The 27,821-nt window shown below is 47.7% G+C and overlaps 1 protein-coding gene across 1 annotated transcript in view; it reads left to right on the top strand.

The window, feature by feature from the left end:
• TMEM163 (transmembrane protein 163) overlaps nt 1–27,821 on the top strand; it is a 45,080-nt gene extending 17,259 nt beyond the window's left edge. The window contains exons 4-8 of the mRNA XM_075610067.1: nt 7,315–7,389; nt 17,663–17,836; nt 19,267–19,400; nt 21,509–21,650; nt 26,590–27,821. Of these exons, the coding sequence (XP_075466182.1) occupies nt 7,315–7,389; nt 17,663–17,836; nt 19,267–19,400; nt 21,509–21,650; nt 26,590–26,650 (586 nt within the window). The 3' untranslated portion in view covers nt 26,651–27,821. The remainder of the gene's footprint in view (nt 1–7,314; nt 7,390–17,662; nt 17,837–19,266; nt 19,401–21,508; nt 21,651–26,589) is intronic.

Here is a 27,821-nt window from a genome sequence, read left to right on the forward strand (position 1 = left end):
GGACGGAGAGGGAGAGGGACGGAGAGGGAGAGGGACGGAGAGGGAGAGGGACGGAGAGGGAGAGGGACGGAGAGGGACGGAGAGGAGAGGGACGGAGAGGGAGAGGGACGGAGAGGGACGGAGAGGGAGAGGGACGGAGAGGGAGAGGGACGGAGAGGGAGAGGGACAGAGAGGGACAGAGAGGGAGAGGGACAGAGAGGGAGAGGGACAGAGAGGGAGAGGGACAGAGAGGGAGAGGGACAGAGAGGGAGAGGGACAGAGAGGGAGAGGGACAGAGAGGGAGAGGGACAGAGAGAGGGAGAGGGACAGAGAGAGGGAGAGGGACAGAGAGAGGGAGAGGGACAGAGAGAGGGAGAGGGACAGAGAGAGGGAGAGGGACAGAGAGAGGGAGAGGGACAGAGAGAGGGAGAGGGACGGAGAGGGAGAGGGACGGAGAGGGAGAGGGACGGAGAGGGAGAGGGACGGAGAGGGAGAGGGACGGAGAGGGACGGAGAGGGAGAGGGACGGAGAGGGAGAGGGACGGAGAGGGAGAGGGACGGAGAGGGACGGAGAGGGAGAGGGACGGAGAGGGAGAGGGACGGAGAGGGAGAGGGACAGAGAGGGAGAGGGACAGAGAGGGACAGAGAGGGAGAGGGACAGAGAGGGAGAGGGACAGAGAGGGAGAGGGACAGAGAGGGAGAGGGACACACACACACACACACACTGGTACACACACACACACACACTGGTACACACACACTGGTACACACACACTGGTACACACACACTGGTACACACACACACACACTGGTACACACACACACACTGGTACACACACACACACTGGTACACACACACACACTGGTACACACACACACACACACTGGTACACACACACACAGGTACACACACACACACAGGTACACACACACACACACAGGTACACACACACACACTGGTACACACACACTGGTACACACACACTGGTACACACACACTGGTACACACACACTGGTACACACACACTGGTACACACACACTGGTACACACTGGTACACACACACACTGGTACACACACACACACACACTGGTACACACACACACACACACACACACACACAGGTACACACACACGCACACTGGTACACACACTGGTACACACACACACACACTGGTACACACACACACTGGTACATACACACACACACACACACACACACACACACACACACACACACTGGTACACACACACACTGGTACACACACACTGGTACACACACACTGGTACACACACACTGGTACACACACTGGTACACACACACACACACACTGGTACACACACACACACACACACACACACTGGTACACACACACACACACACACACTGGTACACACACACACACACACACACTGGTACACACACACACTGGTACACACACACACTGGTACACACACACACTGGTACACACACACACACTGGAGTACAGACAGAGGCAGCCACGAGCAGGTGGCTCTCCGCCTCCCCCTGCACCCACCCCCGCGCCCATCTCCCGCACCAAGGGGGGGGGGGGGTGGATAGGAGCGCCGGGACGCAAAGGTAAACTGCCGCCCCCCCTCCCCCGGCGGGCAGCCACGGGCTCCCGGGGCAGAATGGGGGAACACCGCGCAGCCACCACTGCCAGCCCCCGCGCCCATCTCCCGAACCAAGGGGACAGGGGGGGAAGGGAGCGCCAGGACAGGAGGCAAAGGATCAAAAACTCACCTCCTATCCCCCCGGGCGGGCAGAGGGGGGGGAGACACCGCGCAGAAGAGCCAGGAGCCGTGGGCAGAGACACACACCACGTGTGCTCTGCCGCAGGAAGCGGAAGTCCCGCCCCCAGGCACCCTTCCTTCCATCCATTCCACATGCCAGTCCTTGGTGAAGGATGATGCCGGGGGCGGGGCTTAATGCCGGGACGCTGGGGATTGGCCAACAAGGTAGGAAACTGCCAGGGGGGGGGAGGCATTAAAAAAAAAAAATACTTACCAGCGGGGCTGCTGCAGTCTCCTCCTCCGCGCCGCCGCCGACTCGCGCACAGCGCACAGTGCACCGCAGCTAATTACTCGCGCACCGCCGGCAATAAAAAAAAAAAAAAACGGGGACACATTGTGGAATATCCGGGACATTTGCGGTACACACAGAAAAGCGGTACAGCTCCCGAAAAACCGGGACTGTACCGGCAAAAGGGGGACGGGTGGTCACCCTAACCATGAGGTGCTTTTTCACTTTGGATACAGTAGGTCAGCTCCATACTTTGCCTACATAGGATTCATGGGAACATGGATTAAGGAGCCCACTATCCCCTCCAGTACACTACTTTAGGGGCTGTACCCATTTGGTTATATTTCCCATTTTGGATTTAAATGACCAGGGAGGCGCGAGCTCCCCCCCTCACCTAGCATTATTTCTATGTAACATACCGAATAACGAGAGGACACAGTCTGGAGGTAAAATGGCCGCGGCTTTGTTTATTAATAATAAACATAATCATAACCGAGGTAGCGTGCTGCCCGCCCGCGCCAGAAAGTGCTCGGTGCTGGGCAATGCAAGAGGGGGCACCCGGAAGTACGTCCCGGTGACCTGCCCCCTCGCTTCAACCTGCTTTACCAGCCCCGAGCCCCCTCTGGCAGGACAAGCACCTACCCCCCCCCCCCCAACTGCCGCCACCGACTGGCCTGTTTAACCCCCCTTAACATTTGGACTTGGGGTGCTGGCCCCCGCACCTGGCGCAGCTATGCTGGAAATGACAATTGGGGAATCTGCATTTTGACTCGTTAAAACCCCAGCATATGCCCGACTGTTTACCGACTGCGCGTCCCCTTCCTGCTGGCCGCGCGAACCATTCCGAACCCTCCTGTGAATTGTTACTGCCAGTGTCCCCTTGCGCGCCTGCCCCGCGAGAGGTTGAACCTCCTCCCCCCGAAATGTGATCTAAGTATAAGTCGACGTCCTTACGGTCCCACATAACCACCCCTTTATTCTCCTGCATGCTTTGCCTGAATTCCACGTCGTATGTCCACCATCCCATCCCCCCATGTTTTTGAAAAGCCTTCCTGATGATGTCCCGATATTTAAACAGCGCGGTGCATAAATGTGGCTGCTTCTCCCCCACCACGCCTGCCAATATCCCAAACGCTTGCACCCAGTTACCAAAAGTGCCTGGGTACAACCGTCTCTCTACATCGTCCTTCTTAGCTTCCCCTTTCTTTTCGGATCTCACTACTGCATCGTTGTACCCAGGAAGCAACGTCAATAACTCCACAAAGTCCCCTGCCCAAATTCTTTCCTTCACCTCGTCTGCCAGGTGCGCGCCCAGGGACCGGGTGACCGCTGTATATGAATCACCATATGCCGCATCTCCTACCCTCTTTGATTTTGCCGTTGCTACTGGCGCCCCGGTCCCCGCCCCCTCCGCTGCTCCTCCTACTGCGCTAGCCGCTGCTGTTATTCCCGCTCCCTGCCCTGCCGCTACCTGGCTAGCTGCTGACCCCCCGCCCCCGCTAGCGCCTTCCTCCCCTGCCGCAGCCTGCTCCTGAGTCGCCCTAGCTGACGCGCCTCCTTGTGCCTCCTTCCTCCTTGTGCCTCGCTAGCCTTGCCTACGCCTGCCGCTAGTAACGACGCCTGAACGGCTTTCTCCACTATGCTGATGATTCTTGCCTCGGCATTGCCCGCCGCCCCCGCTACCGAACTCTCCGGTATTGGGGAACCGCGGATGCCCGGCAAGGTAGCCCCCCCTATATGCGTAGCTCTCTTACGTTTACCCTTTGGTGTCCCCGTCCCCGGCGGCGATGTGAACCGCCTGTCGGGACCAACTTCGAGGCCCTTGCCCCTCCGAGTTCTGTTCGCAGGCCCACCAGGGCGCTCCGTCCGTTTTCGAGTCGTGGACGACTACCAGCGCCGCGAAGCGAGGTCGAACGTGTCCCGACCGGTCCAGCCTTTCCTGTAAGAGAAACAATGTTGAACCCCCCCCCCGCCGGATTCATTCGACCTTTTTTTTTGAGACCAACTGCCACCTTCCGTTCGCTTGCCCTCCAGGCTGCGTCCCCTTCCCCATGGCCTGTCCCGTGACCAGGCTGTTGCTTTCCCCCCAGTCACCACTGACTTACCCTTTTGCTTCCCTGTAAGCAACCTGACCGGATGTCGTTCTCCGCCGCTAGGACCGCCTTCGTCGCTTGATGACGGCCATGCCCCGGCGCACGTGGCCTCCCGGTCCGCTTGAGCGTCCTCCCGGCTGTTCGACCCTCCTTGGTTGCTTCCGGACCCCTGCGTCAATGCCCGCAATTGCTGGTGCAGCCACCCCTCGTCGTGGTCCTGTGCTTCCACCAAAATCCGCATCATACTGGCCTGTAAAGACATTCCCGAAAGCACTGCGTGCCGGTGCTTTGCCTTCCTGCGCAACTGCTGTAATAACAAAATTACACGTTACCCCTTGCCTAACCATTTTTTTTTTTTTTAAACTATGTATATATGTCTATATGTATATAAATATACATCCTACGTGACTTCCGCGTTAAAGAACCATGAAATACCGTATGGTGAAATGTTTAACATTGAGGACATAACGGTGAACCATTTAATATTGACACCATGATCGGGTGAACCGTTTAATATTGATTGACGTACCGTATAGCAATATGCATAACCCCATTAGTTCATATAATATTAACGCATGGTGGCTTTCCTGCATCCCCTGAAATAGCCCCCCCCCCCCCTTTCCTTTTTTTTTTTTTTTATATATATATGACCTGTGCTCCTGACGTACTGTATATCACCTATTTTCTCCTAACACCCAGTGTGCTAACCACGTACATACCGCATATCTGGCCCATGTTTTTAATGACATGCTCTCTAGCCCCGCGCGTCTGGCGAATACTTATGCCCTAAGCAATTGACCGCCCCCCGATCCCAGCGCCGCATAAGCCCTTAAAGGAGGGGGGGGGGGCCGCATACTACCTATCTGGCTCCCGATAATCCATGAAATAAAGCGTCTGGCCCCAAACACAAATCTTCTTTATTGGCAACCCCACACTCCCAGCACTGCTGCACAATTCCTTGAAGGAGAGGGGGGAGCTGCCACGTGCTTCGCCCCCCCTCCCCGCCCTTAAGGGGGGGGGGGCCGACGCCGGCGTTGACCCACCAATAACAACCCTTCCCCCAGCGTCGCGTGGTACTATTCTTAAGACCCCCGTGGGAGCACCACGTGGGCACCGGGGGAAGGAGGATGAACCAAACCGCTGTCACTCCCCTCTTGATCGCGCTGCACAGTCCCTCTTCTCCCTCGCCGTGACCCGCCCCCTGTGCATATCCCGCGCGGCCTCCTCCTGCCCAGTCAATTCCTTGCCCCACTCCCCTGACGCTGCGGCCGCGCGGGGGACCCGCGCTGGACGCATCCCTTGCCCACTTGTTCCGTGCAGATGGAGAATGGGGACAGGCAGCTGCGCCACGGGGTCCCTCTCTCTCCCTGCGTCCTGCCTCCCCCCTCGCCACCGATTCAAAAATGGCGGCTATCCAGGAGTCCTGCGAGGGACCTGCCCCCCGCACTTGCCCCTTCCTCCCCTGCGATCAGACACCACGTGGGAGCAGGAGTCCCGGCGGGAACAGCTGCCCGAACCCTCGCGGGAGCGCTGGGAGAGTCCCTCTGCAAACCCCACCCCCCCCCCCTCGCCGCCCGTTCGCACAGCGCGGCAATCATGGGGGGGGGGGAGTCCCGGGGATCGAGTAATCCCTGCAGTGGCCTGCGCCGTCCCTCACCTGCGCCGCGAGGGGGTGGGGCGAGGCGCATGGCCGCCCATCAAGCACGCTCTGGGTGAGTAGCGAGACCCCTTAGACCCGGCGCCCTCCCTGGCAAACCCTGTACCCCTGCGCATCTCCCACGCAACCTCCTTCCCTTGCGCTGAGGCAAACCCCGCCGCCTGCTCCGTGGAGAACCGGCCGGCGCAGCTTAGGACTGACCTCCCCAGCCCCATGCTGCGCGCCGCAGCTGGAGGATGGGGACGGGCAGATGCACCTCGGGTTCCCTCTCCTCCCTGCATCCCGCCTCCCCCCTCGCCGCCGATTCAAAAATCGCGGCTATACAGGAGGGGGGAGTGCCCAGGATTGACCCCCCTTTCGGGGTCTTACCTTACTGTAGCTTGCAGGGGAGGAGAGGGACGTCCGAATCCTTAGCCAGCCAGGAGCAAGAGGCCGGACCTCCCTCCTGGCTGCTAGCTATATCCCTGCAGCCCCTCCCCCGGCCGCTCTTGCGGGCAATCCGGTTCGGGGAGGCCGAGCCCCCCGGTCACCTGCTGTGCCGCCCATTCAGGCTAGGCCCGCTTCATTATCTACAGTCATAAGGTGTGTTTTTTGTAACACCATCTTTTGTTAAGTTTACTGGTTTTAGGGAGTTTTGTGAAAGAAGTACCATCGGTCATCCTTGACCTTTGGGAACGGGCTTGAAGAAGGGACACATCCCCGAAACGTTGCCCCCCTTCCCCTGTTCTAATGTACATATTAAATCATTTTGGACTTATTCCATTACCTACCAGTCATTGCGGAGTTCTGGGAACATATTTTAGTGAATTCTTATTGTGTGGAGGAAATAGGGTTCCTCCCTGTTCCCCGTTTAGACATTTCATTTATCTCATTTGAGTGCTGTCTTCCTTTTGTTTTTGCTGTACATCCCCAGATATCATTCTCATTAGATTTTTCTAATTGGAAAAATGAGAATGCCTAGATCAGACAACATATCAAGAAGCAGAAAATCTGCTCGTGAAGTATTCATTTACAGAGGTAACAGAGCGCAGCTAATTGGATTTTCTGCTGTCCCTAATGAGACTCTTAGTCATTGTTTAATACAGAAATGTAAAAGATGCCGCCATTACACCAGCTATTTCTCCGCTGATTAACCTCTTCAGAAAACTAAAATAGTGGAGTCTGTGGAAGTCCAGAGGTTGGAGAAAAACCTATTTTATCAGAGTAATTGGCTTCCCGAGGAGAAGTCAATCACCCTTAAAGTAAACATTTTACTTGCATGCGTCCTGTGAACAAAATGTTTGTTTTCATTTCCGTTGGGTTCACTAAACTCGTGCGTATTTAGTATACATTCATGTGATACTAATCTTGGCAACACACCTATCTTACAAACAAAAAACAAAGTATTACATCCTAGATTGACAAACAGTCCTATCGCCAAAAGGGATGACTAAATATTGTAACAACAATGCAAAGCGTGTGCTGACCATGCAAATATTATATTGGCAATCCCCCTCCCCCCTACTTGCTTATTGTGTTACCCTCTCCCTCCATTTTGTTACAGGACGGGAACTGAGGAGCCGTCCGAGCTTAACTCTGCTATGTGCAGCTCTGGGGATCCCCGGCTCCTGCGATACTGGTGAGGTTACCTGATTTAAATGTCCCGCCAGGTAAAACAAGATGGCTGTCACATGTTGGTGCCAATAGGAAGCCGTTACATCAGCTGTGGCTTCCTATTGGATGGACATTTAAAGCCCCTCTAGAAGCCAGCAAGTAATACCGGTAACTTCACCAGTAAGGCCGCACTTATAGTCCTCGCAACGGCGACGGCGATTCTTGCTTATAGTGCTACACAAGAGACGGCGGCCAGGGGGCGTGGCGGGAGCCGTGGCTGTCAGCGGTTCACCCACATTGCCTGAACCGCTCGTGTGGGCGCTGACGTCACTCTGTGGTCACTGAAAAATCAATTTTCATTGACTTCCAGTGATCGCGACCAAGCCATCGCTCCGCTCCTACTATAGGCGCACGCAACGGATTCAATACACTTGTTTTGACGCTACGTCGTGTCGCCGCGACTATAAGCGCGGCCTAAGTATCTCGGGAACCAGGAGGACCTGAAAACGTTGCTGTTCATCTATGAAGGACCCCCAGTTCCAACCCTGTAAAAGTAACCGAAACGTTAGCGGGGGGAGATTCCTGCTCTTACATTTCAAAAACATTGTTAAAGTCCTATACTGTTCTTGTCTTAGAGCTAATCTCCGATATTGAACCAATTCACTGTTTGCTGCCAGTGGCCGTGAAACTGTTGGACGTGCCACTGATATTAGTTCCCTTTGGTCCTAGGAGGCACAACACCTTTTATAAATACACTGCTGATCACCAAATGGAAAAAGCTCTGAGCCCCTGAACTACCTTCATATTGTCAGGAGGATTGTTTAGGATTATGATAAATCTGGAAATAAAACATTAGCTGGTGTAATCCGGACATTTTATGAATGAGCCATTTTTATTGCACTTTCTGGTTGCAGCAACTCGCTCATGTCCACGTTAACCCTTTCATCTGCTGGAGAGGACAGCAACTTCATTTACATTTCTAAGCCCCGCTGTGCCACCAAAGGGTTAATTCCATGCACTCCAAGGGCAGGACTGTTAAAACCACGTAGGAGGTCCATTTCCTAAAGTCTCCTGACTGCACAACTGGGGCAAACCTAGTGCAAAAACAACACCATATTTCCTTGGATTAAACCCGGTGTAATGACCCACGCCAGCCCCAGTTTTCCAGCCAATACCAAAGGTGTTGTAAATAACTAGCGTATTATCTATTGCAACTCTATGGAGTATATGGTGGCCATCAATAACAAAGGCACAACAGGCGGTGCAGCAGGGGTAATGCACCGGGGGACCGCAGCCTTAAAGTGGGGAATTCTGGGGGGATCAAAGTGTAGGGGCCCAAAAATGTCCTGGCGCTGGGAACCACTTTTCTCTAGTTCCGCCTCTGGTCAGAAAGGATGGAAAATGCAGCTCTAAGGAACGGAAGACCCCACAAATGCACAGTTCATAGGTCCCAATGAAAGGGCACACGTTTTATTGTGTATTTGTGACCTTATCCTATATATCCTTCTATATCCACAGATCGGGACGTTTTTGGTCAACATTCCCTATTGACTAAAAAAAAAAAACACACGTAGGATATTGCTTGAACTGCAGCGTTAAGTCTTGGTGTTATATCCAGCCAGTCACTGAAATTAGGCTTTTGCTAGAGAAAGAGAGAAAGAGAGAGAAAGAGAGAGAGAGAAAGAGAAAGAGAGAGAGACAGAGAGAGAGAGAATATCCCAGGTGTGTTCATAGGTACAGATGTAGCAGTTGTTTTTGCTCTTGATGGTAAATTGTAGCGGGACACACGGTGCGGGAGTAGACACCACGGTGTTTGAATTAGGTGCGAGTGAAAAAGGTGACGGGGCTAGCAGTTCATTGCACCCTCTTGCGCCTGCTATGTCTATCTCACCACGTACCTGCCAACTAACTGCAGGTTCAAATTGATTCAGTCCCGGGTTTGAATACCCATTTTTTTCCCCCCTCAAAGAGTCATTGTATTGTATGTCTTTATTTATATAGCGCCAAAAGTGTACTCAATGGGTGGTATAAGTGACTGTGGGTCAATAGCCATGAGTGCAGACTATTGGGATGCTTGATTTGTGGGGCAAGTTTTAAGGTTAGTCAGTGTTAAATGAAAAGGTTAACACCATATATCGGTGTCTGGATGGGAATAATGCAAGAGTTAGGTATGACTTAAATACTGATGCATATTTCCTGGCGTTAACCCTAACGGAGCTTAATGAATATCATTTAGGCTGCAATGAGCCAATTTGCATATGATTTAGAATAACGTTCGGTAAAAATAACATCATGGTTTTTTACTGCTGTGAAACCTAGTTAACGTCACGTTATTTGCTTTGGTGAAAACTGTTATCATTAACGTTAAATAGGCTAACGGAGCTTACGGAATTTGGACCAAAATGTATAAGTGAATTATTTACTTGGGTTTGCATAGAGCAGCCTCCCAGCAGTTACATAATCAAATCGTTACATCTTTACATCGTTACATAGTAGATGAGGTTGAAAAAAGACATATGTCCATCAACCTATCCTATTTTTGTATTTACCGTATATTGATCCAGAGGAAAGCAAACAAAACCCAGTGATACATCATCTAATGCTGTCTTCATAGGGGAAAAATAAATTCATACTTGACTCCAAATATTGGCAATCAGATTACTCCTTGGATCAACATCCTTCCCATGTTTACTTATTTGGTATAACTCTCTATACCTTTCCTGTATCGCCTTTCCTCCAACCTTAAGAGATGACCCCGTGTCGTTTGTACTGCCCTTGAGATGTATAGTTATTTTGAAAGCTCCTTGTATTGACCACGAATATATTTGTATATAGTTATTATATCCCCTCGTAGATGCCTCTTTTCTAATGTAAACAAATCTAATTTAGCTAGCCTCTCCTCATAGGTCAGATTTTCCATCCTATTTATTTATAATTGAAGACTGCCAACCTCGTTCAGGTAGACTCCGTTTAGCAGGGACCTACACTGAATATATGTCATTTCTTATTGTCCCGTGGACTGAACTTTGTGAGATATGTGAAAATGCCGTGAAAGGGTTAAATAAATAAAGCATATGCTTTTGTGATTTAGTGTAATTAAAAGCTGGCCAAAGGCAGTATCATAGTTCCCTTATTATAGAGGTGGGTGCACAAATTTCGTAGTGTGACCTATTAAAACTTACACATCTTTCTGTCAGCATTAAACACTCACGTGCTCTTCAGTACAGGGTGTGTGCAGACTGACAATGAGGTGTATTATACCTTTATATTAATTGGAGAATTGGTAGGGGCTCTGTCCTGAAGGGAGGCGCCACACACCTCCAAGGAACTGCTCTGCAAAGCAGAAACCAGGCGAGCCAATAACCTTCCCCTATGACGCAATGTATCAGCAAAGAAGGAGCCTTTGTTCTCTATGCCAACCTCAAGGCCATTAATTCAAGCAGGGGTCCCAGTACTGATCCTAGAGGTACTCCACTTACAACTTTAGCCCAACCTGAAAAGGTTCCATTTATGACATCTCTCTGGGGCCTATTCACATAGCTCCGAAGTTGTAAGTGTCAAACCGCGCGGCTTGTCATGTTCAGAAGGTGCGGAATGAAACGCGAGGGGAAGACCCCTATTCTCTATTGCAAATCTCATCTTCTAAACCACGTCTATAAAAAGTGACAAACCGACCGGATTGTACAGGCTTTAGAAGCGGAAGTGCTAACTCAATCCCCGGTCTGACTTAGGGGTTTCACTCTCTCAGCCAAACCCATATTCCAGGCTTTGGATGTAACTTGCGATACCAATCTCGCCCCCCTTAAGGTAGCATGAAAAAAACGAGTTTTTAGAAGCGGTTTGCATAACGGAGCTACGAGAATAACGGTTTTAGTAAAAAAATAAATTAAAAAAAGAATGCGAGTTGGAGGCTATTTGACAAACTGATCGGATTGGCAGAGCCGGAGTGAAACCGCTTCTAAAAAAGCCTTTTAGACACGGATTGGACATGCAACAAAGGCTTACAGAATAGCAAAGCGTGCCAATCTGCTTCTAAAGTGCACGTTCAAAGCGGTTTGTCACACTTCGGAGCAACTAGAACAGGCCCCTCTGTTGTCTGTCCTTCAACCAGTTTTCAATCCAGGTGCAAAAACATTTTACCGGGTCCAATTTGCTTTGGTTTGTACCTCTGTGTGGTACTGTATCAAAAGCCTTTGCAAAATCTAAGTAGACCACATCAACAGCATTACCCTGGTCTAAAGTCCTACTTACCGCCTCAAAGAAACAAATAAAGGTTAGTTTGGCATGACCTATCCTTCATAAATCCATGCTGACTATTACTAATAATTTTGTTTTCCATTAGGTATTCCTAAATATTATCCCATAGTAAACCTCTGGCCAGGCCCAACTTCTAGCAATGGCCGTGCCCCACCATAGCCGACGGACCCAGGACGGTTGTCTCGGCTTTTCCCCCTCTCGGTGGCCCTGCCGTATTCTGTATTTAATATGGGTGCCCCCCCTCTCTACCTCCATGACTCCGAGCTACTTCCTTTCCTATCTATTCTCTCTTGGCCATTACCTAGTTCTTGTCCCCAGCCCCCCTGGGGACTGCACCGCTTGGTACAGAAACAAGATGACATATATTAGGGGGAAAAGAAATGAGACTATTCTATAGGGTGGAAGTGGGGGAAATCTCCGTTAACGACACATTAACCCCTTTGGAGGCCAGAAACACCTTGTAGAGCAAAGGCTCCTCCAGGACTGAATGGCTTAATTTGCATTAGAGTGAATGGAAGTCACTGGGTTGGTACCTGTTTGCTATCACACCTCTCATGATGCTGAATCTAAGAAAAGGTCAAACTAGCCAAGTGACTTATTGTCTGATTCTATATAATAATAACTATTCCATATAGTGCTTTTCTCCCAATGGGGCTCAGACTTCACAATTACAGTATAGCGCGTGGTACACAGCACATAGTATTTTCGCAGACACAATCCCTGCCCCGTAGAGTTTATAATCTACAGGGAGATAAAGTGACTTGCACAAGGAGCTAACACTGGGAATTGAACCAGGCTCCTCTCCTTCAAACGGAGTCTCGTTGTTTTCAGAGCCACTCCTTCAGCCCATGTGCCGAAAACACCGATCCGCCTCTTCGGCACATTAGGAATTAGCCCATTAGTCGTTATCCAGTTCTGCATGCCCCTTGAATTGGTACATATGTTTTACATGGGTAAGTGTGTCTGTATATATTTTCTGTAGCAATGGAAAGCGGATCTCTGTAGCAATAACAGTTTGCACTAATTACCCATCTGGTCGAAATGAGCGAGTAAGAGCTAAATAGGAACAGGAAAATAACATGCTTACAACCCCTTCCCTAATAAATGTGTAGACTGGATAATTACCTGGAAGCAATAAATCAGTATTTATTACCACGCATTTGCATCTTTATATTAACAGGAGCAAATATATAGTGTGATCACGCAGCTGTAAATCTGTCCTCATTACTATGGCAAATTAAAATGGTCTATATTTTATTTTTTACCTTATAAGGCATAAATAGAGCTAATTAAATACCCAGATCACATCGGCGCTTCTGTTCCTAAAGTCAACAACCAATCTGCTTGGATGAATTCATTAAAGTATTCTGTCCTTCAGCCAGATAATAAACAGTAGAGTGAATACAACAGCAGGGAGATGGTGTGCTGAAATATGGTCAAAGGTGGATAGCAAAATAATCATTTGTACGCCTGTTAAATTATTTCAGACCTTAGTGTTTATTTAAAGATTGCTGACGTATTTCTGTGCAAAGCAGCACAGAAAGTGCTTTTCACGACATATGTATCATTATTGTTCAAAATACCGTATATAAGGAAAAATAGCGTACAGCAAATAAAAATATCACTTGTGAGCACATTGAAATGCCTAAAACAGGTCTGCAACGCTGTCTTTCCCCATTATCTCTTAGCACACTGCAGCCAGGGATTCTGGGAAATGACATGCAAATCAGCAGACAATACTCATTAATTCAAAATGCATCCATGGGTTAACAGAGGTAATTCAATCTAAGACCAATTAAGTAAAGATATTACATTCTGTCGTTATGTCATCATGTTATCACTTAATACATTTTAATTTTAGAACTAAATGTCCAATTAAACAAAGTAATGTGATATTTGCAAGCAACGTAGGCTCCCCCGCCCAACAGACACCCCCCCCACCCCCCCCCCCCCCCCACTTTCAGTATGTTGCAACGCAGTCTCCCCCTTCCTTGGAAAGATTTAAGATTTTTTATTTTTTTAACAAATCTGCAATCTTACAGAGCAACAGGAAGATGGCTCACAGCACATAGGGAATTACTTTCACGGGGAGGAGAGTCCATTTATTTGTAATAACACTGAATCCTTTGGGGGCCCAAGGACTTGGCCATTACGTCATGGGGTAAGGGGCGCCATCACGTAGCTACATAATCCCATTGATTGTTTTTGTAGGGGAGATCGCCCTCCAGCATTCAAAGGGTTACAGATGTATCTACACTCACAGCAGCAAATATATCTTCAGAAATAGATCCCACAAACACTTGTGGGGTAGTAATAGGGAACTCTGATCTCTACTACTTATCAGACAGGGGCCCTACACAGAATAATGTTCTCACACTTGCTCAACCCGTGTTGAGAATGGAGTGGACATGTATTTTTGGGTTGTGACGTATATTTTCTTCCTGTTTTTCTCTGCATACGGCGATTGGGACAGGGGCGTAACTACCGCCCGGGCACGTCCCGAGGACCCCAGCTTGAGGGAGGTGGGGGGCCCGAAGGGAGTCAGAACCCTCCCTCCGGACTCTTGAGGACCTCCCCAGGTGGTTACAGAGGCCCCCCGCGCTCTTCCTCACAGCTATGAAACGGATTGCCGGCTATGAAGCGGGGGCCTCTGTAACAGAGCAGCCCTTCTCTAAGACGTTTCGGCGTCATGTGATGCTGCGTCGTCATGGTGATGTGAGGTCCTGATGGAACAGCCACTACATCTCAGGGAAGCATCATGTGAATGAGGCTCCGAGACTTCCCATGAAAGAGAATCAATGGCACACATAGCATATTGAATGAGGCAGGGGTGGGCAGCTCCAGTCCTCAAGGGCCACCAACAGGTCAGGTATTACGGATATCCCTGCTTCAGCACAGGTGATTCAATCGACTGAGCCACTGATTGATCCACCTGTGCTGAAGCAGGGATATCCTGAAAACCTGACCTGCTGGTGGCCCTTGAGGACTGGAGTTGGCCACCCCTGGAATAAGTCCTAAGTTGGGTAAGCCAAAAACAACTCCGTTAAATATTGCAAGCATTTCTTAACCCCTTTTCAGTGAGAGACGTCCAATGCACCCGGCAGTGAAAGATTTCCATTGGATGCAGACCCTAGAGAAAAGAATACGGCATTATTTCGGGGCTTCCTGTGGAAACCATCAGCTTAATATATAGCTCAAACTGCGTATATGTATCTGTCCATAAAGCGGTTGTGTGAATGCCATTAGCTTGCTCCTCTTGGCAGCACCGTGCGTCTTCTGTAAGTGTCCTATCCTATACCTGCTGCATTGCAGGGGCGAAGGACAGGCGTATGTAAACATTCTGTAAAGGGGGAGAACTCGCTGCATTAGGGACACTTTGTGCAATATAAAGTAGGCACTGTACAGGCACTAATGGGGCTGGGGTGATGGCTTTGCATACACAAGGCCATGGATTCAAATCATCCATCATCATCACAGTCTGCTGCTGACAAATCACACTCTCTCAGGCGCCTGGTTCTCAGTCTTGCTGCTAGGAATATTCTTCACTCTTTTTGGAGGGCGTGCTGCCACGAGTGCCCCCGAGGTGGCCCCCCGGCAATCCATGCGGTTTGTTTTATAGGCCGGATTGAAGCAGGGGGTCTCTGGAGCTGAACCCCATTCAGTTCATTTCCAGGCACCCCTTGCTTCCAGAGACACTGCCCTCCATAGTAGGCGCCGGTAGCTGCTCCAGGGTTCACATTATGGCGGATATTCAAAGCTCCCGGGCCTCTGTGGGCCAATAGGAAGCCGTGATGTCACCCCCGGTGCGGCCTCCTGTTGGCCCCGTGTGACGCGGGAGCTTTAAAACTGCAGAGAGACACCGGCACTCCCTTCGGAGGTAAGAATCTCTGGAAACAGGGGTTCCCCGGAGCAGAAATTAATGGGGGTTCACTGCGGAGAGCCCGTCTCAATCCTGTATTAAAAAAAAATAAACAAAACCGGGGAAACAAAACCCAATATGGATGTCTCATTTAAAAGCACAGTGCCAATGTTCAACGTTAATGCAACCATCCATATAAAATGTAACCGCTTCACTGCCAGAGGCGGGGTATATTATAGAACCAGGACTTGACATTTTTAAGGAATTCCTGATGGAAAACTAAAGTGGTGTGGTTATAAATGAATGTAACCTCATTTAGGTGCTAATCAATGTGTTTTAATATATTTGTGTCAATTATCACTGTACCCCCCCCACCTTATGCATATTCAAAATCCCAACCCTAATGGAGTGTCGGTAGCACTAAGGGACGGAGCTGCAGAGGTACTGTGCTAGGATCCTGCGCTCGACGCGCCTGTTTTATGCATCTCCCTGGTGGGAATAAATTGAGCCCTGGCTCTGTGATGTGAATAATAGCAAAGAGAACGCGCGTGCTGGGGCCGACAAAGCCCTCGTCCCAAGGGCCCGTACTGCACACGTGGTCCGAGCTGCGTTATGTTGGTCAGCGCCGGTGTCGAGGCTAAAATAGACGGGAGCACAAAAGAAACAAAAAGGGGGTTATTTATCGGGTCTCCAGGCTGCAAAACGGGGCCGGATTCATTTATACCAGATTTATCAAAAGGAAAAAACTTCAATTGCTTTTCATTTCCTTCCTTTGCTTTAATAAATATGGGGCTGGGTTTTTGGTTTTTTTTTGCGCTGGTTTTTGCCTAGTTTTGGGAGACATTAGTAAACAGACATGACCTCCAGCTGCACTATATGCTGTCATTCGAAAAATGCACAATATTTACAACCAAGTAAAAAAAATAAATAAAAAAAAAAATTATATTTATTTATTATTTGGAAACATTTTCACGTTTGGGGGAAAAAATAACAGGAATTCCCAAAATGATGGGCTGACATTTTGAAAAAGGAAGTGAAATTGTAGGTGTGCCAATAAAAAGTAGTGGTACTTCCTACCTCCAGTATCATCAATAATTAAGTTGTTTTTGTCAGCAGTTACTTTGCTTCCACTTCAGCGGTCAGTACAGTTGTATGTATGTATGTATATGTGTGTGTGTAAATATATTTATTACAAACCAAGTACAGCTGAACCCCGTTATAACACTGTCCTCAGGGGCCACCCGATCCGACTGCGTTATAACCGGGGTCGCGCTAATTTAAAAAAAATGGCCACCGCGCACCCGATCGGAAGGAGGGAGGGAGGAGTGAGGGCCGGAGCCACAGCACTTCCCTCCCCCCCCCCCCCCCTGCTGCCCCACCACGATCCCCAGGCATATTGGGTAGAGGGAGGAGGCAGGAGTGAGGCGCCGGCAGCCCCAGCACCACCAGAGGTAGTGTGTGTGTGTGTGTGTGTGTGTGTGTGTGTGTGTGTGTGTGTGTGTGTGTGTGTGTGTGTGTGTGTGTGTGTGTGTGTGTGTGTGTGTGTGTGTGTGTGTGTGTGTGTGTGTGTGTGTGTGTGTGTGTGTGTGTGTGTGTGTGTGTGTGTGTGTGTGTGTAAAGTTTGGCAAAAAAAAAAAGTGTATGTATATGGTGGGTAAAAAAAAAGTGACAAAAACCCTCCACAGTAAAGTATAAAGCAACTGTAAAAAAAATAAAAAAATATATATACACATATGCACACATACCATATACATATATATATATATATATATACATATAATACATATACATATACATATAATACATATACATATACACATATATACACATATATACACATATATACAGTGGTTGACAAATCACCAAAAAATCTACTCGCCACACAAAAAAATCTACTCGCCACCTAGTACCAAACGTGTGCTGCTTGGGCCAATATTTACTCGCCCGGGGGTTAAATCCACTCGCCCGGAGTGAGCAAATGTATAGGTTTGTCGAACACTGTATATATATATATATATATATATATATATATATATATATATATATATATATATATATATATATCCGTGTTAGTCCAGGTGCAGAATAAATGAGTACTTCAGTATTAGGCGATACCTTTTTTATTTGGACTAGCAATTTATGTCATAGGACAAGCTTTCGAGAGTTCTCATCTCTTCCTCAGGTCAACCATACTGATTAACATGCTGGCATTAGATGTGACATTAATAGAAATCTTCCCCAAATCTGCCATTCTTGCGTTCCGGCAACCACCAAACCGCAAACAGAAATTAATCAACAGAAAACTTAATAACGAGCTTAAAGATACTGATAAAGATACTGATAATGGCACAAAACCGTGCAACAACACACGTTGCAAACTCTGCAAACATATATGCTAAGATCCCACAGCCAGTCACAACCATGGAACACTCAATGTTAAAAGATCATTCTGCTGCACATCCACGAATGTAATATATATGACTCAATGTAACAAATGTGACCAAGGATGCTACATTGGCGAAACCAGCCAAAAACTTCAAGGCAGAATGAATATGCACAGACACTCAATACTACACCACGAAGAAGGAAGATACTGCTCACCTGTGGGACATCATTTCTCACAACCAGATCATTCCATGAATGGTTTAAAAATCTAAATCCTCAATGGAATGTTCAAACGCACACAAGAACGGCAAACATTTTAACTCAAAATGATAAGACTCTTTGACACCAAAACAAGAGGATTTAATGCGGATATGGGGTTTCTCACACACTATCACAATTGTTTGTAATTATCCTGCCGCCTCTCTGCAAATGTTCTTATCTACACCTCCCCCCACCATCCCCTTCCCCCTCCATGCTGTTCCTTGTCAACGTTTTCACCCAACCTTATCTACATCTGTTTTTTTTTTCTGCGTTCCTAACCTCTGTTTTAGCCATAGATTCCTTTGTTAATCAGTATTGTCGACCTGAGGGAGAGGAGAACTCTCGAAAGTTGTCCTATGACAAAGTGTTAGTCCAAATAAAAAAGGTATGACCTAATACTGAAGTACCAATTTATTCTGCACTATATATATGTGTGTGTGTGTGTGTGTGTGTGTGTGTATATATACAGTATTTATGACAAACCAAGTACTCAGTAGTACTTCACATAAATTGCAACTACTGGACCCCTTTTGAAAAGGAACCTCACACTTGAAAAGAACATTTTCGCTCCTTAGCAATTGTTTCATCAAATGAAGGTCACATGTATTTAACATTAACTTGAGCTTCCCCCACAAATTATGGATGAGCTGAGCACTGTAAATAGCTGAGACAGGTTTAGGGTTCAATTCTTCATACCCCAAAGTCATTATTCAGCCATTTCCAGATGAAAAACCCATTTGACTTCACTGGGGATTTTGGGAAGGAAATCGCCCGAATGACCGTTTCGGCATATGTAGAATTACCGACTCTCCTTCACTGTGTATGAGGCATCTGTTTGAGAAAACCTGAGGGTGTCTGAGCATAGCAACATGGGAAGCTCATATTTTTACCCTACTTTATAATGTGTCGTTCTTGGACCGATCGCTTGATACTCATTGTACCTGCAGCAGAGACACGAACACAGGGGTGGCCAACTCCAAGCCTCAAGGGCCACCAACCAACAGGTCAGGTTAAGGAGGTCCCTGCTTCAGCGCAGGTGGCTCAATCAGTGGCTCAGTCCACCTGTGCTGACGCAGCGATATCCTGAAAACCTGACCTGTTCGTGGCCCTTGAGGCTTGAAGTTGTCCACCCCTGCTCTAACACTTTCACTTTCCATTTCAGGATGACTTTCTCTTCAGCGTTTCCATTATAAGTGGGATCCTTTGCTCTCTCCTGGCAGTAGTGAAGTTTATGTTGGGCAGAGTACTGACCAGCAGAGCTCTAATAACAGATGGTAAGTTACAGCTTCCCCGACACATCAACTTGTGTCTTATTTGTACACGGACTTGTCGTTTTACACTGCCCAGCAAAAGCTACCACAGCACAGGTTCACACCATCTTGCAGGCCTCTAGCAGTAGGCACTCGTCAAAATATACAATATGGTTTTTGTCCCTCTGAAATCTGAATAGAAATCATGAAAGCATTTCTCACACGTCTGAGAGAAGGCAATTATTTCATAAGATGTAAAAAAACCTTTAAGTTTACAGGCAGATCAACTGCTCTAAAAAGCATTAACAGTCTTGAAGCAGAAACCCCACTGACTAACCCCGTTCTGTTGTTGTTTTTTTACAGGATAGGATTCTCTGGAGATGAGCCCTGCTATTTTCAGCTCCGGAGACACCCCAGTTCCCGAGATACACACTGGGCTGACCAATAGAAATCCGCAACCGATGATGTGGCAGCTTCCTATTGGCCCAACATTTGGCAGCCATTTTGTTTCCCTTGGAGGGAGATTTGAACCTGGTAAATACGCCAGTACGTATCTCGGGAACCCGGAAGCTGCCTGGAGCTGGAAATAGCTTAAATCAGAGGCCCCACCTGCCCCAATCCTGTAAAAAAAACAGGCGGGTAAATAGAAGAAAAAGGAGTGGGGAGAATTGCCGCTTCAATGGGCAACATAATCAAAAAGAATATGCATATTAAAACCTTGTGGAAGAGGTAGCACCTTTCACCAGTATAGTGATGGGGTTAACTTGGTTCTTCAAGTCCTATCCTGGCTGCGGTAGTTTTGGGTGTAATTATGAGCAGAGCTGGAAGCTGCAGCACCCCGAGGTGGACAGATGCTTCAGCTGAACTAATATGATTGATGTGCAGTCACACAGACATGCAGACACAGTGATCATGGAGGAGAAGGAAGCACAGATCACAGGAGGAATAGCTCCAGATTGGCTCTGCTTCCGGAATCAGGCATTACGAGGGCCATCTGACATTATTTGTAATGAAAACAGAAGCAGCGGACAGCTGGAAGACTCCATTGTTAACAGTGAACATGTTATTTAAACGTATTAGTGCATCTGCATGGCGTGGTCCCCATACTGGCGTTAAACACGGGATGTAACGCAAATAAATTTATTCCAGAATTATTATTTTTACATTAAATCTGAAGAGAATGACACCTGTCTCTTCGCTGGTATACAGTATTTGCATGGACTTAAAGAGACTCATATCTGCCTCAGCACCCTCTAATAACTGCCGTTCATGTATTTATTTTGGCATGTGACATAGTCAATTCCACTACTTGGAATAACTAGTACACTAGACCCACGAAGTTAGACTGAATATACATTCAATTTAGAGACAGGCAGGGGGTTGTTGAAGTTCAGTTCATGAATGTTGAAAGTCTTGCAAAACTTGGCAAATTAGCAACATTTGGAAAAGTATTCGCACAATCAGGGAGAAATGTGATTCCTCAGTAAGTGGCTTTTGTCTCCTGCTTGTCCCTGTCACCATTACATAGCACAATTATAGCTTCTTGAGCCTCCAGGATTAACTTTGCCATAATATGTCACATCTTCTTAATATCGATTGTAACTAGATACCATCCTCCTACAATACTCTGTATAGAACTTCTATTTCTGCGCTTCTGCCGAAGATGATGCAGAACCCTGTGTGGTTCAAAGGCTTCTAGGTTATCAACTATCTGTTGGTCCATGAAAGAGAATCATACCACCTGCTCCTTCTCCCACCTTCTTGCTTTACTCACTTGCTTTTGGGATTTTTGAGTGAAACTCAGCGCATTGTATGAAGAAAACCATAAATATTCAAAATTTGCTAAATTTGCACACACATGAAGGTTTCCCCCATCTTTAGCATCTCAGAACTTCTCGTTGGCTCGTATTTAACTTTTTCATATGGGAAATGTTAGCATTGAGGTTTTAAGACCTTTGGAGACAATCAGATCTCGAACATATACTTTGATAAACCCACATAATCAAGTAGCATTCCTAACATTCCTTAGTATGGCTGAGGTTGTGTCTTGTAATTAAATACTGAACATTGTGATAACGGGGACATTTCTTACTGCAGAAATCATGGCATCACGTTTGTTTCTTACCTTACAGGGTTCAACTCGCTGGTCGGTGGTATCATGGGCTTCTCAATTCTTCTAAGCGCAGAAGTGTTTAAAAACAATCCTTCTGTTTGGTACCTGGACGGCTCTACGGGAATCCTAATTGGACTGATAATTATGGCATATGGTGTCAAGTGAGGACTTATTTATTGTATGTATCACACGTGTGTGTATCCCTCCTTACCCGGCTCTAAAGGAGTTTACTTGGAGCTGGATATATATAGATGGCAGTGCAGTCTCTCAGACCTGGTCAGGGTGCTGGGTGGGTGCAGGCTGGGCTCAGTCTCTCAGACCTGGTCAGGGTGCTGGGTCAGTGCAGGATGGGCTCAGTTTCTCAGACCTGGTCAGGGTGCTGGGTCAGTGCAGGATGGGCTCAGCCTCTCAGACCTGGTCAGGGTGCTGGGTGGGTGCAAGATGGGCTCAGTCTCTCAGACCTGGTCAGGGTGCTGGGTGGGTGCAGGTTGGGCTCAGTCTCTCAGACCTGGTCAGGGTGCTGGGTCAGTGCAGGATGGGCTCAGCCTCTCAGACCTGGTCAGGGTGCTGGGTGGGTGCAGGCTGGGCTCAGTCTCTCAGACCTGGTCAGGGTGCTGGGTCAGTGCAGGATGGGCTCAGCCTCTCAGACCTGGTCAGGGTGCTGGGTGGGTGCAGGTTGGGCTCAGTCTCTCAGACCTGGGATGGGTGCTGGGTCGGTGCAGGATGGGCTCAGTTTCTAAGACCTGGTCAGGGTGCTGGGTGGGTGCAGGCTGGGCTCAGTCTCTCAGACCTGGTCAGGGTGCTGGGTGGGTGCAGGCTGGGCTCAGTCTCTCAGACCTGGTCAGGGGGCTGGGTGGGTGCAGGCTGGGCTCAATCTCTCAGACCTGCTCAAGGTGCTGGGTCGGTGCAGGCTGGGCTCAGTCTCTCAGACCTGGTCAGGGTGCAGGATGGGCTCCGTCTCTCAGACCTGGTCAGGGTGCAGGGTGGGTGCAAGCTGGGTGTGGATATGCAAATAGAATAATGATGGGCGCCAGTAACTTTTATAGTACAAATAAGAGCTTTATTCACATCCGTTTATAATGCTTACAAAACAGACTTCACTTCAGACATTAACTGGTGACAAATAATGTGGTTACTCTGTGCTCCTTCCCCTGGTACAGTAGCTCTCACTCCTACCCTGGGGAGGTACTTATGTTGGTTTTCCTTAGTAATAGTTAGACTTACAATCTCCTGCATAGTGTCACTGTGCCCCATCATAATTGGGCCTATGGCAAGAATACACTCTGTCCTCACGGATCAGTATCCTATCACTCTGTGTACTGCCTACTTCGTCCATGCATATTGGATCAGGAGTTTACTTAGGATCTTCTGGTGGGGCCGATCCGATTATGCTCGAGAGCTACTAATCAGAGAACTCCCTGAGCACATGCTCACCCCTCTTCCCAAATGGGAATAATCTTGGGCCATTACTATAGGCGCTAACTATATAGGGCACTTTCCTTAACCGAAAACAATAAATGGTGACAGGAGATCATTAATACACATACTGTACTATACACACAAACCTATTTACAGGACTCACAGTGAGGCTTCAGTCTGAACTCAGATTAACCTGTTTCTAGAACATTGTGAAAATCTATATATATACCCTTCTATCTCCCTATAGTGATATCACTGGTCACAAGACATACGTGGGAGTGGCTATCCCTTTCTGCATAGTCATCTTACATCATATAATGGGGAGGAGAGTAACCATTGTGATCCCTTATACTAACTAGTATTCCCCAAAGGGGGGTGGGGCGGCTACACTCTCCCCTATAAAAACATGATATCACCAACATCATATTAAATATACAAATGGGACAACATTACACTATTTAAACGTATGCATTCTAGACACATAGCATAATACATACAGCCGCATGCATTTCTTGTTCCTCTGTGTGCATACTAATACCACAATATTATACATGGCATAACACTAATATCATATCTACATATTCAGCAGATACAAACTTACAGTACTAAAACCATACTCTTTCTAGATACATGGTGTATCCTATGTGGCTGCATACAAAGGTACAACTTTCCTGGAATCTAATACAGTCACACTAGTGAGCATAATACAATACTAAATAACATTCAGTATTTACACACCGGACACAATATACAAATGCAATCACAGGGGCAGTGCAATACTAGAGATACGGTGACAAGGCTGTGGGGCCCAGCGTGGGTTAGACCAGGGTCAGGGGTGATCAGTAGTATCCAAACCTGCAGTGGTCACCGACTGTCGGGTGCTCTTCACCTCTCCAGTCTCACCCTTTGGCAGCTTACCCAGTGCAGGAGAAAAATCATTAGGGGCATGTGTGACGTGCCTAAACGCTGTAAATAATGCATGCTACAATCACACCTTGCACTGGGTGACGATCCTCCGCCAGGGCCCTGGCAGGGCGCATACAGCCTGGGAGAACTCTTTGCCTTGGATAGAAATCACGAAGAGCCCGCCTGGAACTTGGGAAGGTGTGACTGTCACAGCAGGCTCCATGTTGAGCTGAGGTAGGAACATTGTATCGTGTTTATTTGAGTGGGTGAACACTACCAGAAATACTGTAAACTTCTCAAGCTTTCAGTGGGGACTCATTCCGAGAACTGGTCAACTGTTTAAATTCAAATGTGAGCACAAAGTCCAGCGCGGGGCCCGCAAGGGTTGCCACCTTCTACTGAAGGCTAACCTGGAGACGACATTTTTAAATTTAGTGCTTACCTTCGCAGCGGCAAATGGCGCTGTGTTGTCATGACAATGGGACGCTATGTGACATCACGCGGCATCAAGTTGCCATGACAGCGGGATGCCTTATGGTTCCGAGGCGTCTCATTGTCATGGCAACGGGCGTCACGTGGCATTTCCGTTGACATGGCAACGCGGTGCCATTTGACGCCGCGCTGCCATATTGACAGGAGTTGCAGGGAGGATACCGAGAGACACCACCACCGAATGCCGCCACATGGTAAACCCGTAGCCTGAAGATACGTGGCCAAGACCCGAAGTCTCTGGGTCAAACATGGAGTGGTGGAAACCCTGGGACACGCAGCAGCGTGGTGCTTCAGCACACAACCATGTGTGCTCTTCTCTTCAGGACCCTCCAAGAGCACAGCCCCCCCAAGAGCACAGGCCTCCCCTCCCCCCCCCCGAAGAGCACAGGCCCCCGGGCTTTGCGCGGGCTATAGCTACCCCCTGACTCTTGGTGCATAAACTTGCTTGGTGCATAGTCCTTGATATTTGCATTTTTCAACTTTAATAACAGAGACCAAGGCTGATACCAGCACTCCTAAAAATGGGAGGGTATGATTGGTGTTTTGTGCAACACGTTTGTGTTTTGTGCAACTTTAGCTTTACTGGCGAGAAACAGTCATTCCATTTACTTTGGCAGAACATTCTTTAGTGGGAATTTTGGGGCACTATAATTGCGCAAAACTCTTTTAGCGCAGTACTGCAGCAATCCCGTCTTAGCTTCTGGTGCTTTAAATTACAGTCCTCAATATATGACCTGGGCACATAACGTCCCATAACGACAATTTCTTGCTCTTTGCAAAACTTGTAGATGGCTTTAGCGATCAACATTTTGTACTTTAGTCTCAATCTTCGAAACTCTGGCAGCCAGTGCTTAACACTGAGATTTTGCACAAATAGTCTCCTAATACATAAAGGATTGCAAAATAGGTTTGTTTTTTTTTGATGAAAATTCTTGTTTTTCTTGTGTATATTTGTAAAAATTAGTTCTCTAGCTCGAGATCGGGTGAATCATAATCTGCCAACTACCATTTGCAAAAACAATCTTTGTCGTATAGCAGCAGCAAAACAGTTTCCATGGCGAGAAACACGCAGAAACTTTGCCCCAAAAGTTAAGACAACCAAAAAAAACCCCACAAAAACATTACTTTTGCATGATTTTTAAGCGAGTTACACTCTCTGCCAGCATAGAGTCTAACTTTACTAGAGTCTAAGTTATTGGACAACAACCCCACTCTCGGCATCATAAACCGCAGACTTGAATAGCTTTACCCATGACCCAGTAGAGGCAGAAACCTTTAGTGGGTTCACATGTTCCACACAGCATGTGAAAGGCTCCATTCTGGAAAACATCACACTGATGTATGTACCGTATATATTTATATAGCGCCATCCATGTACATAGCGCTGCACAACAGTAATACACGCAACATAATAATAATATAATATAATGGGAGTAAGCGCTTCAGAAATAAAAGTAACACTAGGAAAGGGAGTCCCTGCCCCAAAGAGCTTACAATCTAAGTGGTAAGTAGGGAGAGAACTTGGAGACAGTAGGGGGGGTGTTATGATAAGTGTGTCTGCAAGCGGTCAAGGTAAATCCATTTGAGTATTAGTATCACCCAACGGAGCTACCCATATGAAGAGGTGTGTTTTATGATGGGTCTTACAGGTGGTGAGAGGGTACTAGTCAGATATTCAGGGGAAGGGCATTCCTGAGGTGTGGGGGTCGTGAGAGAGGGGTTTTAGGCAGGAGAGGGCTTTAAATACATGGGCTTGCTCATGTAAAAAAAAAAAAAAAGATCGAAATATGAATTGTAGGTCTTAGGCCCGGGCCATAGAAGGGTGAGGAGAGCGGATGCGCGCTAACGCTGAGGCTCGCCTGCTTCAGTCAGCGCGATTCCACGGACTTGCAGGCGAGCCAGCGTGCACGACGGGAACCGGAGGGAGGTGGTTGGAGGCGGGGCAGTGACGTCGTTGGGCCAATCGCCCGCGACGCATTGACGTCAATGTCACGGCGCCGTGACGTTGACGCTGCTTAAGGCTGATTGGATGTTTTCAGCCGACAGCGCGCTGAAAAACTGCTTGGCGCTCGGCTGAAAACTCCAAAGCCTGAGCACGCCTGCGGACGCTCGCATGAGCCCCCTCTCAAGGCATCCTCATTGAGGATGCAGGGGCTCAGCGCGGAGCGTCCTCACGCCTCAGCGCTGCTTGTCCTTCTATGGATGCAGCCTTAGACATGTAAATATTGTTCATCTGGACCTCTATGACTTTGTATGATGGAATTCATTTCTTCCCCTTTCCAGATTGCTGGTTGACATGGTTCCCCGGGTCCGGCAAACACGTCACTACGAGATGTTCGAATGAAGGAGAAATGTTACTGGGGTTGTAAAGACTACAAGACTATAGCACACACATAGGCAAGTGGTGCCACCATGTACATGAATATCCAGTTTTGCTCCAGTTATTTGGGGGGGGAGGGGTAGGGGTAATTTAAAGTACTGTAAAAAAAGGACCTGTGACCTATGTATAAATCAGGAACAGCGGTTTTTGTTGTTGAAATGGTAGGTGAAGGTAGAACAGTTTGCAGCTTATTGTGAATGAAAATATTTTGCATAATGCAACACGATTCTACATTGAAATTGTTTTGAAGTTTAGATGGCTGTTCGTATTGGTCCAGCCTTCTGACAATTGTACTAAGATTTGCAAGCATTTGTTTTCCTTTGCCTGAAAAGAGCTATGAAAAGGGAAGACATTACGATACACCTCTGGATCACACACTGTTAAAATACAGGAAACCAGCAATTGTCCACTTCAAGTGGCTAAGGAATTATTTTGACAGTATTTTGTGTGTGTGTATGTGTACACACACACACCATATACATTATACGCACATTGCACAGAAGCCTAAGAAACTACAAATTCAGTCGACAATTTTTTTGCTAGTTAAATTCTATTGAAAATACTTAAAATGTCCCAAGTACATTAATAGCTAAAGTAAAATGTTTTGCATTTATAAAAGACAAAAACACTACATACCTCATTCTTACTCCCTTTCTTTTCTGCTTCACCATTTTGTGCTGTTTTCCTTCTCATTTGGGGCCTTGTGGTGTCAGAGCTGCAGATGCTGAAATCAGTCTTGTGTGGCAGCCGCCCTGAGGCACCAGAAGCTTCGCAGGGTTACCCAGGAATCCTCCGCCATTTAAGTTCCCAACGAAGGAACAGGTGTGACCGCTTTTTATGCCCAATTGAAATGACGACGTCCCTTACTACCACCTACCACATTTAGTTAGTTACACAGCAGCAGTTATGATCAAGAGAGAAACAGAAATAACTCTTACCCCATCTAGAACAGAATATGCATAGAATTACTACACTTCCTCACTCCCAAAACCACTAGCTGCATTTATTCGCTTGGCGTATAATGTGTGTCATCCAACATTGGTGAAATGCGTAGTCACTAATTCCAGTTCACTGGTGTGTGTCAGAGGGTTCCTTTTCACTCACACACCATGCTGTCATTAAGTATGTTTTTTTT

The sequence above is a fragment of the Ascaphus truei genome, chromosome 7, assembly GCF_040206685.1.
Source record: "Ascaphus truei isolate aAscTru1 chromosome 7, aAscTru1.hap1, whole genome shotgun sequence".
Taxonomy (NCBI): domain Eukaryota; kingdom Metazoa; phylum Chordata; class Amphibia; order Anura; family Ascaphidae; genus Ascaphus; species Ascaphus truei.